Raw genomic sequence first — 15,080 nt, 5'->3', positions numbered from 1 at the left:
AATAGATGACGATGCATGCTTGGATCATCATGCCTATTCTTGTAATGAAGCCAGATAGTTCTGGTGTGGTTGGGGACTGAGCCTTTGTGGCACCTGCTAACGCATTCCAGATCAGTTGTCCTTTCAGTGACTGAACATCTTCAAACATAGCACAACGCACAAGAGCGGAAATACCACAATTCCCACTTGCATTTCACTATCAAATATAAGTGCCCAATAACTACTTTGCAAATAATGATCTGTACAGAAGTATCTCTCGTGAGTGAACACGTGTTGTTTTTTATTTCTGTTTTGTGACTCTCATCTTTTCCCAGACATCAGGGAATAATACATGTTTTTCTATAACTGAACACCTGGATTCCTTTTACTGAGTAAAGAGGCATTGCAGTAAGTTTATTTTTGCTTATGTAGTGCAACAGTTGCTGTGTTGGTAACCTCTTTGCCTGTAATGAAATTGCAAAAAATGTAGTGCAATACAGCTGTATAGCTATATATATATGCAGCAAAATAAAACAATGCTTAAATAATGTTCATGTTGGTGTAAAACTACGTTACTATGCACGTTAAAGTGTGCTAGCTTAGCCGTTTCATAACTTCTACTGAAATCACCTCAGTATTTGCAGCAACCCATGTATTTTTTGACTCGACCAAAAACACACGTCGTATAACTAATCAATAACTCATTGACTTTTTAAACAAATTTAATTCATTAATATAATTAAGTGAGCAGGAGGTGAAATTTAACAACAACATGGAATGGCTGGGGCGCCCCAGAGGAGAGGTTTGGGAACTGAATCAGTGTTCATCTAGCCATTCAAAAAGATATCAGCAACTTTGTAGAAGAAATTAGTAGTTAGTAGTTTTTATTGTGTTACTCTTAATTTGTGTTCTAATGCTAAATTGTATTCTGAGCAAAAGTGCACTTCCCAGATAAATATCTTTAAACATTTCTTTTTACTGTATTTATTCTGTACTCTTAATGAAATGTAAAATATGTATTTATGAACGATTACTTTTTATTTTATTTTGCATGTAGATCTATTTATGTTTCCCTTATATGGTCTCTATTGTCACTTTTTTACCTCATTTAAAAGATGAATAGATAAAAACGGTGATAATTTTGAAATTGAAACCATAATATATGGTTTATTTAGAAGTTTATTTAAAGCAACTTTTTTATTGTTGAATACAATACTTTTTTTGTTTAATTTGGTTGCACAATAACCATATTAAATACTGATGATGTTTTTTTGTAGTCAAATATTTAGTCAAATTTTAATTTAATTGCTAGCCTATGAGCAAACGTCGTAGTGCAGCAGCCAAACTTATTTTGTTGCTGTTGAGAACAACCTCCTCCTTTCAAAGCAAAGTTCTCAGGAAAGTTGTACTAGATATTTTCATTCATTAGTTGCAAAACAGAAAATTATTTTGCATGTCATATCAATACCTGTTATTTGTTGGTACAGTACAGTAAAGGCACTGGCCATTTGTGGAATGGTGAAACAGTTGTGTAGGTGCAGTGTAGATCGGGTGGCAGTCAAAGGCAGAGGCTTCAGCAGACTGATTGTCGGTTACTAAATCTGGCTTTAGGCTCATGGAATGTAATCTGTCTTGTGGGAAAGGAGCCTGAGTTAGTGCTGGAGGTACAGAGATACTGTCTAGATACAGTCAAGCTCACCTCATGATGTGGCTCAGGCTCTGGAACCAAACTCCTGGAGAGGGGTTGGACTCCAGCCCTGCAGCTCGGTGGCAGTATGATCAACTTCACCCCAGTGAACGAGAGAGTTCGCTTCTTTTTTTTGAGCTGAGGGATGGGCTCTGACCGTTTGTTTGTACTTATGCACCAGACACCAATTCTGAGTATCAGGCCTTTTTGCAGTCTTTGGATGGCTTGCTGGAAGGTGACCCTTCTAGGGACTCCATTGTTCTACTGAGGGACTTCGCATGGATAACGGTCATGAAACTTGCATTAGGAGGAATGGTCTGTTATATCTGAACCCAAGTGGTACTCTAGCTGTCATTGAACTTAAGGTGAGATCCCCTGCCATCTGAGACGGATCAGATGACAGGGGAAAATGCTGGACAGACCGGGAATACCCAAACGTATATAATGAGGGTGTGCTAGAAGTGTCTGCCAGAGGTTATAGCTGCATGTCCCTTAAAGGCTCCTCTTGTATCCCAGGGACGTGGAGTCATTGAGCGAGTGATGTTCCGGGCCTCCACTGCTGATCCAGCTGTGCAGAGCTCTGGCCATGGGCTGTTGGTGCATGTCGTTGTGGCAATTCTCAAACTCAGTGGTGGATGCCAGTGGTAAAGGAAGCTGTTTGGTTGAGTAAGGAGGCCATCCTAGCTTGGTTGGCTTCTGGGACTCCTGAAGCAGCTGACAGGTACTGATAGATTAACGGGAATGCAGCTTCAGCATTTGCTGAAGCAAAAACGTGTTGTGTTGGAGGAATTGGTGAGGCCATGGAAAATGGCTTTCGGTCAGCCTTGAAAATATTCTTTCAAACCTTTAAACATCTCAGGAGGGAGGAAGCAGTGTTGTTTAGAGCGGGGTTGGAGAACTGTTGCTCTAAACTGGGGATATAGTCAGGCGGTGGAAGGAGTATTTAGAGGACCCTCTGAATTCAACTGACATGCATTGCTTGGAGGAAGTAGAGCTCGAAGACTCATAGGAGCCCAGTCTTTAAGAAATGGGAATGTGGGATGTGTTTCAATTTCAAGGGGATCACACTCCTCAGCCTCTCTTAGAAGGTCTATGATAGAGTATTGATGAGGAGGGTCCATCTGTGGGTCTATCCAGGATTCCATCCTGGTTGCGAAACACTGGACTAGCTATTCACCCTCACAAGGATACTGGACGGTTCAGGGGAGATTGCCACAACCAGTGTTTTGTGGACTTGGAAAAAGTATACAACCATGTTCCTCAGGGGGTCCTGTAAGGGGTACTTCAGGAGCATGGGGCATGGGGTCCATTGCTGTGGACCATCAGGTCCCTATGTAACCAGAGTGACATTTTGATTTGCATTGGCAACAGTAAGTTAGACTCCTTGGTGGGTGTTGGACTCCACCAGTGCTGCCTTTTGTCATTGATTCTGGGAAGAGGGAGGTCTAAGCATTCCTGCTCAGACTGCTGCCCCCAACCCAGCCCCAGACAAGCAGTCAAGAATGAAATGAAATTAAATGAAAAAAAATCATGGAAAAATGTAATGAGTTCTTTTGCAAAATCGCAGTACCTTTGTGTTACCTCACAATACGTTTCCTGACATCTCACAATACTTTCGCATTACCTTTAAAAACTGAGCTTTAAGCAATAGACTACTAGGAAGAATGCACACTATTTGACTTTCAGATTAACTGTTCTCGTAAGTATTTATAATTTTTATATTTTATTAATGCAGTATTCTGCATGGATACTTGCAGATCCTTGATGTCTGTATTTACTACAAACACCTTTAGCAGCAATTAGAGGTTCAGGTCTTCTTTGTGTGTGTTTTGTTACATCAAATTGATAACAGTCATCCATTGTACTTGGAAAATATGCCATCTTCACTGAAGTTTCTTGGAGATCACTTGTGACAGTTATCAAGCCTTGGCATGTATTCTTTATTGGATTCTGATCAGGTTTTCTTACTGGGCCTCTCTATAGCACTTACTGTATTTTCAATAGCTTTGGCTTAGTGTTTGCAGTCGTTGTCCAAGTGAAAGATGAAATTTTACTCCATTTTAAGTACAACCCTGTTTACACAAAAAGTTGGAACGCTCTGTAAAATGTAAATAAGAACAGAAGCCAATGATTTCCAAATCATGTAAACCCATATTTGAAAATTGAGCTGATCTGAACAATGACAACGTATCAAATGCTGAAACTGAGAAATTGTATAATTTTATGACAAATAAATGCTCAATTTGAATTTTACCCCTGGTTAGACATCTCACAACTAATTTAGTTAATTGGCAATAGATCAGTAAGATGACTGGGTATTAAACGAGCCTCCCGGAGAGGCAGAGTCTCTGTGCAACCAAGATGACGAGAGACACAATAACAAGTTGACTCAAAGTAATATTGAAAAGAACTTGGGAATGCCATCATCTACAGTACATACTATCATTAAAATATTCAGAAAATCCAGAGAAATTCGGACAAGGCCAAAACCAATATTGGACAGCCATCATCAGGTCCTTTGGTGGCACTGCATTAAAAACAGACATGATTATATAGTGGAAATCACTGCATGGGCTCAGGAATACTAACTAAACCACTGTCTGTGCACACAGCTTAATTGTCAGTGCATCCACAAATGCAGGATGAAGCTGTACCATTCAAGGAAGAAACCGTCTCTAAACAAGATCCATAAGCACTGCCGATGTCTCTGGACTCAACCTCATTTAAGTTGGACTGAGACAAAATGGAAAACTGTCCTGTGGTCTGACGAATCAAAATTTCTAATTCTTTTTGGAAATCATGGTCGTCGCATCCTCTGGGCTGAAGGGGAGAGGAACTATTCAGCTTTTTATCAGCGGACAGCATCCGTGATGGTGTGGGGCTGCATTAGTGCCCATGGCTTGGGTAGCTTACACATCTGGGAGAGCACCATCAATGCTGAACGATATATACAGATCTGCAGTTTAGCCCTGTCACCCACTGAAAACATTTGGCACATCATGAAACAAAAAATATGACAATGGAGACACCAAATTGTTGAGCAGTTGAAATCCTATATCAGAGAAGAATGGGACAACGGTTCACTTTAAAAAATCTGGCAACTGGTCTCCTCAGTTCCCAAACATTTACATAGTGTTGCTAAAAGAAGCAGTGATGCAACACAGTGGTACCAAACTGCCTGTAGGTGAGCATGAGTGTATCCTGTGATGGGTTTGCACCCCATCCTGGTTTGTTCCCTGTCTTACACCCATAGGGTCCTGTAACCCTGAAAAGGGCAGGCAGGTACAAAAGACGGAAAGTTACTCGACTGGTCGAAGTGAAACATAAAACTTTCTGAGCCTGAACTTTCCACCTCTGATGCTTTGCATGAAGTCCAAAATATTGACTTATTTTCTCCTGATGAGAACACCGGTTACCATTTCTTTGCCTTGATTAGTCAGGTGCTTCACTGTAAACCCTAGGAGAGCTTAAATAAGAATAAGAATTTATTAAGCAAATGCTTCTTTTTTCACAATGCCATGCAGACCATTTCTATGCAGCGTTCTGGTTGACTAATGCAGATTCTCTTCCGTTGCAGCTACTGAAATCTGTAACATTTCCAAAGGTGTTTTTGCCATTAGAATAGCATCTCTTACCACTTCCCTTCTTGCCTAGGTGCTTTGATTGGAAGGACAGCCTGATCTACGCAGTGTCTGCTTTGTATGTTACTTCCTTTTTGGTGTGGTATTTATAAGCTAGTAGGCAAATTGTGTACAATTGAACAAAAGAATGCAGTGACAAAATATATTATTATGGGTGGAAAGTCATAATATTGGGGTAAAAAGAGTTGGCAGTTGACATATGACACTGGATGAAGTAATTCAGTGACTCAGTGACTCTATTCTTATGATTCAAGTATATAAATGAATATTACATATTCAACCAAGGAATTTAATAACCCAGTTTACTGAACACCAGCCTAGTACTATTGATAAAACCAAATACTAAACCAAATAATATAAAGCACTTTCGGCAATTGTAGTTAGCGCTTATGATATTTATTTAAATACCTGAATTGTGTTTTCTACACAGCTATTACAGAGAATGAATTTGGCGCGGATTCATGATAAATGTAGCACAAAAAAATTCTGGGAACGAAAAATTGAACACCACTGTAAGATGACGACTAACGAGGAATTGAGGATGAAAACCAGCGCTTTATCAAAGTAAGTGTGGGCATGGAATTAAAAAGAACATTGCATGTAAGATGTTGTTCACCCTACCTAAGGAATCCATACTTATTCCATTCCGAAATGTGTTATTTAATCAGCTTACAGTTAACATCATTTTGTGAGAATGGCTTTCTTGATAACTGCCTCCCAATGAATTCACATTAGCACATTTAATCTTTGCTTCAGCTCACTGATGTTCGAGGGAATTCCTTCACATGCAGCTCCCTTAAAGCCCCACCTCAGCATCTCAGTGAGGTTGAGTCTGACCTTTGAGTTGGCTATTCCTGAACATTAAACCTCATTCACCAAATTTTTTCTAAATATTTTCTTAAATTTGCTCTTAAGCACTGTCCTACAAAGATTCTAAGACAAGTCTACGTCAGCTTCAAGATGCGTTCTTAAACCACTTAATTATTCGCAAATGTGTTCTTAAATTGATGAATTCCATTATCCACATAAGTGAAAAGCTTGTGCCAGTTGCTCTTAATTAGCACGGGTAAACACCCTCTCAATGTCCATATAAGGAAGGATTTTGGGGCCACGGGCAAAGAGAAATTTAAGAAGGAAAGTTGAGAGGGAATGCAAAAAAAAAAACTAAAGACAATGGAGTAGACACGAAACACAAGAAAAATGTAATTCTTCAGAGGTGGAGGTACTGCTGCAGGAAGTGAAATAATCTGTAATATTTATTAGCATCAGTAGTAGTGATAACAAAAAAAAAGACATATCGGACACTATTACTTGTTCCACTATTGTATGTTCCATATGCCCTCTGAATCTGGACATGGGTGCAGAAGTGATGAAGTACGAAAAATAAATGGTTAGATTTAAAATCTGAGACGACAGAGAATGTTGGCAAACACAGAAGAGTGATGTAGGCCACTGGAGGGGGGGCAGGCTTGCTCAGAATTTTCAGAGCCGGGTCAGTGCATCAGGGCCATTACAGGGGAAACTGCACTCTCAGGTGTGTCATCAACAGAGCATCTGGACACAGACCTGCCCCCCCCTGTCAGCGGGTTCATGCCCTAGGCCATTTCCTGTGTCGGAATCACAAGGTAAACTGGTTTTGCAAAATCATTTTAATTTGACATTACGTTTGACATAAATACCAAGTGCATAAAACCTAAATTTGGTCATTTATTTTTGTGAATGTGTTCTCTTAAACATGTCCATCTGTTTGAAAATTGTTGCCAAAGTGCTTAATTTGTATTCAAATTTTACACTAAACATGGTTTGATTTATTATTTATTTATAGATGAATTCCTGCCAAAGCAACCACCATCTGAGGCGTATCACGACATCTTGAGCTGTACCTTCATGGATGCACCAAGGTCCTCTCCAACTGCCTCATGCCTAATATCACATGCGGTCCTGGACAAGCAAGAGAGGACGACCCAAACACTCACACATCACCTCAATACTCGCTACAATATCTGTGACACTTAGACATTTATAAAAATTGTAAAAAAATGTAAATAAAAATAAAGAACCTGTTTCAATGATGCTTTCAGTTGTAAGATTAATTGTAAGCTATAATCATAGAGTAAAACTCAAATGAAATCTAACGTATTTATTTACAAACGATCAAGTACGAACTTGGCCAGCAAGTCTGTTATCTGGTCCCAGGAGTGGGTTTGGACACATGTCCTCTTGTTGTGTTGACTGAGGGGGGAAGTGATACACTGCTTTTCATTGCAATGTTGTGCAAGACCATTATTATCCTACAAAAAGATGAAATGTTGCCTAAAGATTATAAAATGAAAAACAAATTATGGCTGAGTAGTCAATTGACTTTCTAATGCTACGATAAGACTAAAACAAATTTTCAGCTTTTCTCTGCGTACGAACTTTCTCCGGTTTGTAAAGCAGTTTGCCACCTGCGTGTCCAAACACATCCAGTGTCCTTTCGAAATACAGATGGTGCGCTCGATGGTGGAACAAGTAGGTGTGTGCCGCTGATTGTAGGACACCTCCTGGCGAGTCTGAGGGTTAGGGTTAGTGTCATTAACTTGGGGGCAAGAGCGTATTATCTCTCTACTAGTAACACAAGTCATTATAGGAAAAGAAACCCACTATTGCTAAAATGTATAAATATGCAACAGATACCACAGCAGTAGTGGTGTACCAATGAGCCATGCATCGCATTCATATGCCATGCACCTCCTTGTTCAAGGCGCACACCAGCAGAATTGTTCTGTAAAATAAAGGAGTCGTGTGCATCCCCTAGGATGCGGGAGACCACATTCAGAAGGTGGTTTTGGGGGCCGTAGATGAGTTGGACATTTGGAGCGGTACTGCTTGTGGTTGAGGTATGGGAACGGATCTGGAGAAGACACCTTAATGTGCACACATGTGCAATCTATTGCGGCTGATGTTGGGTAGACCAGCAATTGACTGGAATCCAAACTTGACTGAGACTTGTTTTTCTGCAGTATATGGGAATTTTATGTATTGCGTGGCCATTACGTTAATTATATCCGCAACATGCAGGAGCGCACGGCTGATTGATGCCTGTGAAATGCCCACCCTGTCTCCCAACTTCCTCGGAAATGTCCCGGTAACTAAAAAGCCCAAGGTGAATAGTACTTGTATGTGTGGTGGTACAGGGTTTGACCGTCTGGTATGAAACTGCAGTTTTGGCTGCAAACTGTCAAACAAAGATCTATGAGGACAGCTCTCGGTAGCCTAAAGCATGCCATGAGATACTCATCACTCTCTCAAAAAGGTCGATAAGGTCCTGGAAGATGCGTTCCCTCCTCAGGGCACAATCTGCAATACGTTGAAGCAGGACTAAATATGTCATTTCGCCAGTAGGCCGAGGGTACAAGGTACTTCCGTCCTATTAATAGTGTAATCAGTCACTGATTATTGGATGGTATGGTTCTTAATTCACAAAAAGTATGTAAAATGCAGCGTTAATGTAGTGTTTTTTTTATTTCAAAAGACCAGATAATTAAAACAGAGTATTTAAAAGCATCATAAATTACATAAATATTATTGTAATAATAGTATACAACTGTAGAATTTAAGAACATGCAATAATTAATCCTTTTGAACAAACATGTCAGCGCTAAAAGTGCGTATGAATGCTCTTGAGTGCTCGTAGATTTTGTTCTTAGCTAAGAACATTGGTAGATGTCAGAATCTTCATGAAAACTGCATAACAAAGTTTGAAGAAGAAATTTCTTCATAAGAATGGCTAGTGAATAAAGCTCATTGTATGTAGCCTTTTCCTAACCTACAGTTACCCTACAGTGCAGCTAACATTTTATATATACAGACACACACACACACACAGCCATGGAAAAAATTAAGAGACCATTCTATATTTTTAAACAAATCTACATTTTTAAATCCTGGTTAATCATGATTCTGCTGGCAGAGGCTACGCCTTGAGGATGACCTCAAGTGACCATCAGAAAGAATGGGAAACATTAAGTGGTGTGAAGTGCACGGCTAGGACAGTTCGTATCAGGATACTAGAAGCAGGACTGAAGACCCATAAAGCAAGGAAGAAGCCCTTCACTAATGAGAAACAGGGAAGAGCCAGGCTGCCGTTAGCCAAAAAAAAATACATTATTCACAGACACACACCCACAAATTGAGAAATTAGTGAAACAAAAAAATGTTGTTATTTTTTTTGTATATAGTAGAGCAGTGTTTCGCAATCAGGTCCTCGGGGAGGGAGGGAGTAACAGCGTGTCTGCGGTTCCCCGAGGACGGGGTTGGGAAACACTGGTGTTCAGGTTTTCTCCTGGCTGACCTTCCACAAAAGACATGTGTTCAGAGCTCATTGTGACAGCAGAGTTATGGGTTTTAACACTTAACAGGATACTGAAGGCCTGTATATCATTAAATGTTCTTGGGTTCTTAGCAAATTCTCCAATCAATCAGACTTGGCACTTTTCCTACAAATACAATGCAACACAAAGTGCTTTACATAATAAAAACATCAACCCACACCTACTGCCGCCTTTACCCACACTGTGTAAAATAAATGGACAAAAGACATGATAGACAATTATAAATATATAAGCAAATAAATAAATAATAAGAGACACCACAATAAAAACAGGAACTGACAATAAAAACAGGAAATGAGGAAAAGCCAGAGGCAGGTTAAAATATATTGAGTAAAATTATGAATGGTGAGGTAATAAAAAGGAAAAGATAAAGTTATGATGATGCATGATACATGGTAAAGATAAACAAAGGAGAAGAAACAGTACAAGCAACTACAAAAATAAAAGTATAAACGGTGGGATGTAAAAGGAGGATAAAAATAGAGATAGAACATAAGCAAAGGAAACATAAATAATAAAATAATAGAGATAAAAAGAAATGAGATATTCTGGGATAAAAAATAAACTTTAGGGATAATTAAAAGGCTGCTACATGAAGACCTGAGACGTCTAGACAGCTCATTGGATAAAGCAAATCTGATAAATAGGTGGGTCCAAGACCGTTAAGAGGTTCGTAAACCAGTAAAAGAATCTTGAAATCAATTCTGAAGCAGATCGGTAGCCAGTGCAGAAACTTTAAAATTGGTAAATAGACTATATTTATAGAGCGCTTTTCTACAATTACGAGTACTCAAAGCACTTCACATTTTTTATGCCTCACATTCATCCATCCACACACCGGTGGCAGAAGCTGCCATGCAAGGTGCCAACCTGCACACCTAGAGCAATTTGGGGTTCAGTGTCTAGCTCAAGAACACTTTGATGGGGCCAGGAGGAATCAGGGCTCGAACTGGCAACCCTCCAGTTGCCGAACGATAGCACTACCTCCTGCGCCACCATCGTCCCTAAAATTGGCGTAATGTGTGATCTCTTTCTGGTGTTAGTTAATACGCATGCAGCTGAGTTTTAATTGTAATTGTAATTGTAGATATATTCTTCTTAGCGAGACCAGAAAGTAAAGTATTACAGTAGTCAATCCTGCAAGTAATGAACAAGTGTCTCTGTGTTGGCTGGAGAGAAAGTCAGGCAAGGCAATGTTCCCAAGATGATAGAATGCACTCTTAGTTATGCTTCTAATGAGAGGCACAAAACTGAGATTTGAGTGAAAGATGACGGCCAGGTTTTTTACTTGTTTGCAAGGGTTAAAGGCCAGTGCTTGTAGTTTCACACAGTTTTTCTCCCTCTGAACTTCAGTGCTGATCACCAGATCTTTGTCCTGATTGAGCTGTAGAAAGTTCTGTAAATAGAATATATTTTTAAATATATAATGTGTCAATATTTAAGAATAAACTAACAAAATATTTTGAGAATTACTTTATTCAGTGTTGATGCACGGTGTAAAACGTACAATACTTATGATATGTAATCTTACTACTTCCTTATTACAGAAGTGCTATTTGTCATCTAGTTGGGGGTTATCTTTCTCACCCAGATCAGGGAAGTATGTAGAATGTCTCCCAAACCTTGCAGTACTGGCATTTTTTAGAATTAGTTGGTCTTGCTGGAGAATTTATTTAAACAGAACAAAATTTTAATACAAGGTCATGATTAACAAAAGGGCAGGGGTGGTGGTGAGCACAGTCATGGCCGAAATTATTGGCACCCCAAGAATTTTTCCAGTAAATGCACCGTTTCTCTCAGAAAACATGGTATACACATGTTTATTTCCGGGGCAGCATGGTGGTGCAGTGGTTAGCACTGTTCCCTCACACCTCTGGGACCCGGGTTCAAGTCTCCGCCTGGGGTCACATGTGTGTGGAGTTTACATGTTCTTCCCATGTTGTCGTGGGGTTTCCTCCGGGTACTCCGGTTTCCCCCCACAGTCCAAAGACATACTGAGGCTAATTGGAGTTGCTAAATTGCCTGTAGGTCTGCATGTGTGAGTGAATGGTGTGTGAGTGTGCCCTGTGATGGGATGGCCCCCCATCCTGGGTTGTGCCCTGCCTCATGGTAAACACAATAAACATGTGTATACCAAAACATTTCTAACTGCAACAATTTTCTGTGAGAAATGATTTTTTGGAAAAATTCTAGGGGTGCCGATAATTTCGGCCATGACTGTACACATTCTGTATTTCCAGTATTGTAGTTTTATTTTCAAAAATGCCAACACAGCCTTCAAACATATGTAGTCAATGTCTTAATGTATGTCTAATCATTCATATTAGACCTCCTACTCTTTTTAGCACTGATCTTTCAAACTGGGGGTTTACAGTAGGTGGATTGAAAAGTAAAAATGAATAATATATCATGTTCTATACAGTAGCTTCACAATAAACTTGTATATGAACTACGAATTAAGGTGGTTAGTAAATGACGTCATTTTCTATAGTGCATGGAAAAAAGCATGACGTTTCATCTTCTGATATCTCTGACATCAGAGCACTCTTGAACCAAGGCTACTGTTTCATTGGTTAATCATCTATCCATCCATCCATCCATCCATCCACCCATGTCTTGTGTTGTTTGACTACTAGAATATGATTGAATTACTTAATTCACACTCTTGAAATGATTATCAGGCAGGCATTTAATTTTAATGTTTTTGATGCATCCATTTCCTGCAGACTCCGTAATGAATGGATAAGGAGGCTGGAAATTCAGACCGAGAACCAAAGGAGTTTTAATGAGGAGTGCATGAGCAGAGCCAAGAAGCACCAGCAGATATTTTGATTGAGGCAGAGTGAACCCAACCCAGCTTCTATGTTTTCATGCCTCGTGGATTTCACGAAGTTTTAATAGCTCCCAATGAAGTGTTTTGACATATTTTCTTCAACTTTTAGTGCATCACACATAAACAAATAAAACTGATACAATAAAATTAATTTTATTATGTAAGTCCAGTGGGGCGGCATGGTGGTGCAGTGGTTAGCACTGTTGCCTCACACCTCTGGGACCCAGGTTCAAATCTCCGCCTGGGTCACATGTGTGTGGAGTTTGCATGTTCTCCCCATGTCGTCGTGGGGTTTCCTCCGGGTACTCCGGTTTCCCCCCACAGTCCAAAAACATGCTGAGGCTAATTGGACTTGCTAAATTGCCCGTAGGAATGCATGTGAGAGTGAATGGTGTGTGAGTGTGCCCTGCGATGGGCTGGCCCCCCATCCTAGGTTGTTCCCAGCCTTGTGCCCATTGCTTCTGGGATAGGCTCCGGACCCCCCGCGACCCAGTAGGATAAGTGGTTTGGAAAATGGATGGATGGATGTGAGTCCAGTTATACATCTGAATAACAAGTTACTTTGTTTGCTTTGCAAGAACTCTATTGCTTGCATGTTAAAACCACAAATGGAAACTATAAACAGGTTTACTTCATAGAATTCAGGCACCTCTGACTGTCCATATTGTACATCTATTTCTTTTGTCACAAAAGGTTCATGTGAAAGGAAGGTAAAATAAAGGCTATTTAGCACCACAATGAGAGAGTTATTTGAAAAATAATAAATCTATTTACCATGAGTGTCGTGCCCGGCTCCTCGTGTGTGCCACGCCCCCTGATTATCCACGTGTGCTTCCCTGATCTTGCCCAGCTGAGTCCGATTATTTTCGCCCAGTCTTGTCTATTTCAGTCCATGTCTTGCCTTGGTTTTTGTCCGTCATTGATGTTAGTCAATGTCAGATGTTTCCTAGTCGCTGTCTGCTTAATAAATCCCCGCTTTCCCTGTATTTCGCCTCCTTGCCTGCTTCCTGCCCGCTTACCTGCCCGTCGCTAACCGCGATCCTGACAATGAGGGCATAAATATACCAAAACGTAACAATAGCCATTGCCTGTTATTTTAGCTGCATTAAATTCTGAATGCTATTTTGTTATTTTAATTTGAATTCAAATGTATTGTTGAAGACGTTTTTAAATAAGCAGTGTCAACGTTCATAGGGGTACTTAAAAATATTCCATTTAAATGCAGGCTCTTGATTTATCTTATAATTAAAAATATTGGCATGAATTATGCATTATTTACTGTTACATAAGACTGCAAATGAACCTTGAAGTATAACAGAAACATTGTGTGATGAAATTCTTCAAAGTCCAACTCATCCTAATCAATATGAACCTTGATCTGGAACAAAAGTATTTTGATGGAAAGTGAAATATTTTCACCCTGGAATTATTTCAAAACAAAATAATTCACATTAAATAGAACTTCTGTAAATTTTAAGGATCTCGTTCTAAGCCTCTGTTCTAGGTCAATGTCATGACTACAAACAGATGAATGTTACATTGGCACGCTTTTAGGTTAACCTCACAATGCACTCTTGTAAGGTGAACAAAGAAAAACAGAATATGTTGTTAAAGTTTTCACTATTAGTCCAATACAATTAAATGATTCATAAGTCAATATTACACAGATAATGGTTCAATTATTGTTGAATTTAGAGACCTTGCAGGCTGAGACAATGGTTTTAATATTTGGGTTTGCTTTTATTTATTTAATAAATATAAGAGAACTCTATTACATTTGGTAGGATGAACATAAATATTCAGAATGGACTGCTTCAGGACAATTTCGTGTTTCATATTCTTACTTGCTTATATCCATCCATTTTCCAAACCGCTTATCCTATGGGGTCGTGGGGGGTCCGGAGCCTATCAATGGGCACCAGGGAGGGAACAACCCAGGATGGGGGGCCAGCTCATCACAGGGCACACTCACACACCATTCACTCACACATACACTGCTACAGGCAATTTAGCAAGTACAATTAGCCTCAGCATGTCTTTGGACTGGGGGGGGGGAAACCGGAGTACCCAGAGGAAACCCCACGACGACATGGGGAGAACATGCAAACTCCACACACATGTGACCCAGTCGGAGACTCGAACCCGGGTGCCAGAGGTGTGAGGCAACAGTGCTAACCACTGCACCACCATACTGCCCCTTGCTTACATCCATATTATAAAAATAATTACAATCCTATTCATCATTTTGGGATGGATGGATGGATGGATGGATGGATGGATGGATGGATGGATAATACAAGTCAGTCATCATAGTTAGGGCATCCAGTTTCTGGAGACATTGATGATGTTAAGACCGTTAGACTGATCAAGCCGAACGATGGACTCTTTCTCTGTGTTGCAAGATTCCTGGATGCAGTTAGTGATCTGTGAGCTGAGGAACAAACAATGCCAGAACAGAAAATAAATCATCCAATAAAGGAATAAAAAAAAACTAATTTTATCTGATATATGAAGTAAGGATAACTAAATTTAACCAAAGTATTGGGGAATAATTCAAAAAAATAAAT

At 39.8% G+C, this 15,080-nt stretch overlaps 1 protein-coding gene across 1 annotated transcript; it reads left to right on the top strand.

Moving 5' to 3' along the window:
* The first annotated feature begins 257 nt into the window (after positions 1-257).
* Positions 258-12,512, top strand: LOC125746392 (protein FAM240C-like). Its single transcript, XM_049020323.1, has 3 exons — positions 258-387; positions 5,738-5,871; positions 12,407-12,512. The coding sequence occupies exons 2-3, from the start codon at positions 5,750-5,752 to the stop codon at positions 12,510-12,512; spliced, it is 228 nt and encodes a 75-aa protein (XP_048876280.1). The 5' UTR covers positions 258-387; positions 5,738-5,749.
* The last annotated feature ends 2,568 nt before the right edge of the window (positions 12,513-15,080 follow it).

Source organism: Brienomyrus brachyistius, chromosome 7, assembly GCF_023856365.1.
Source record: "Brienomyrus brachyistius isolate T26 chromosome 7, BBRACH_0.4, whole genome shotgun sequence".
NCBI lineage: Eukaryota > Metazoa > Chordata > Actinopteri > Osteoglossiformes > Mormyridae > Brienomyrus > Brienomyrus brachyistius.
The sequence above is the reverse complement of the archived record's forward strand: the minus strand, read 5'-3'. Positions and strand labels throughout refer to the sequence as shown.

What these genes read in the sequence shown, in the direction of transcription:
- LOC125746392 (XM_049020323.1), top strand. Translation starts at nt 5,750, where the DNA reads ATGAATTTGGCGCGGATTCATGATAAATGTAGCACAAAAAAATTCTGG. An exon ending in AAAACCAGCGCTTTATCAAA is followed by an intron (nt 5,872 to 12,406) that starts GTAAGTGTGGGC and finishes CATTTCCTGCAG; the next exon opens with ACTCCGTAATGAATGGATAA.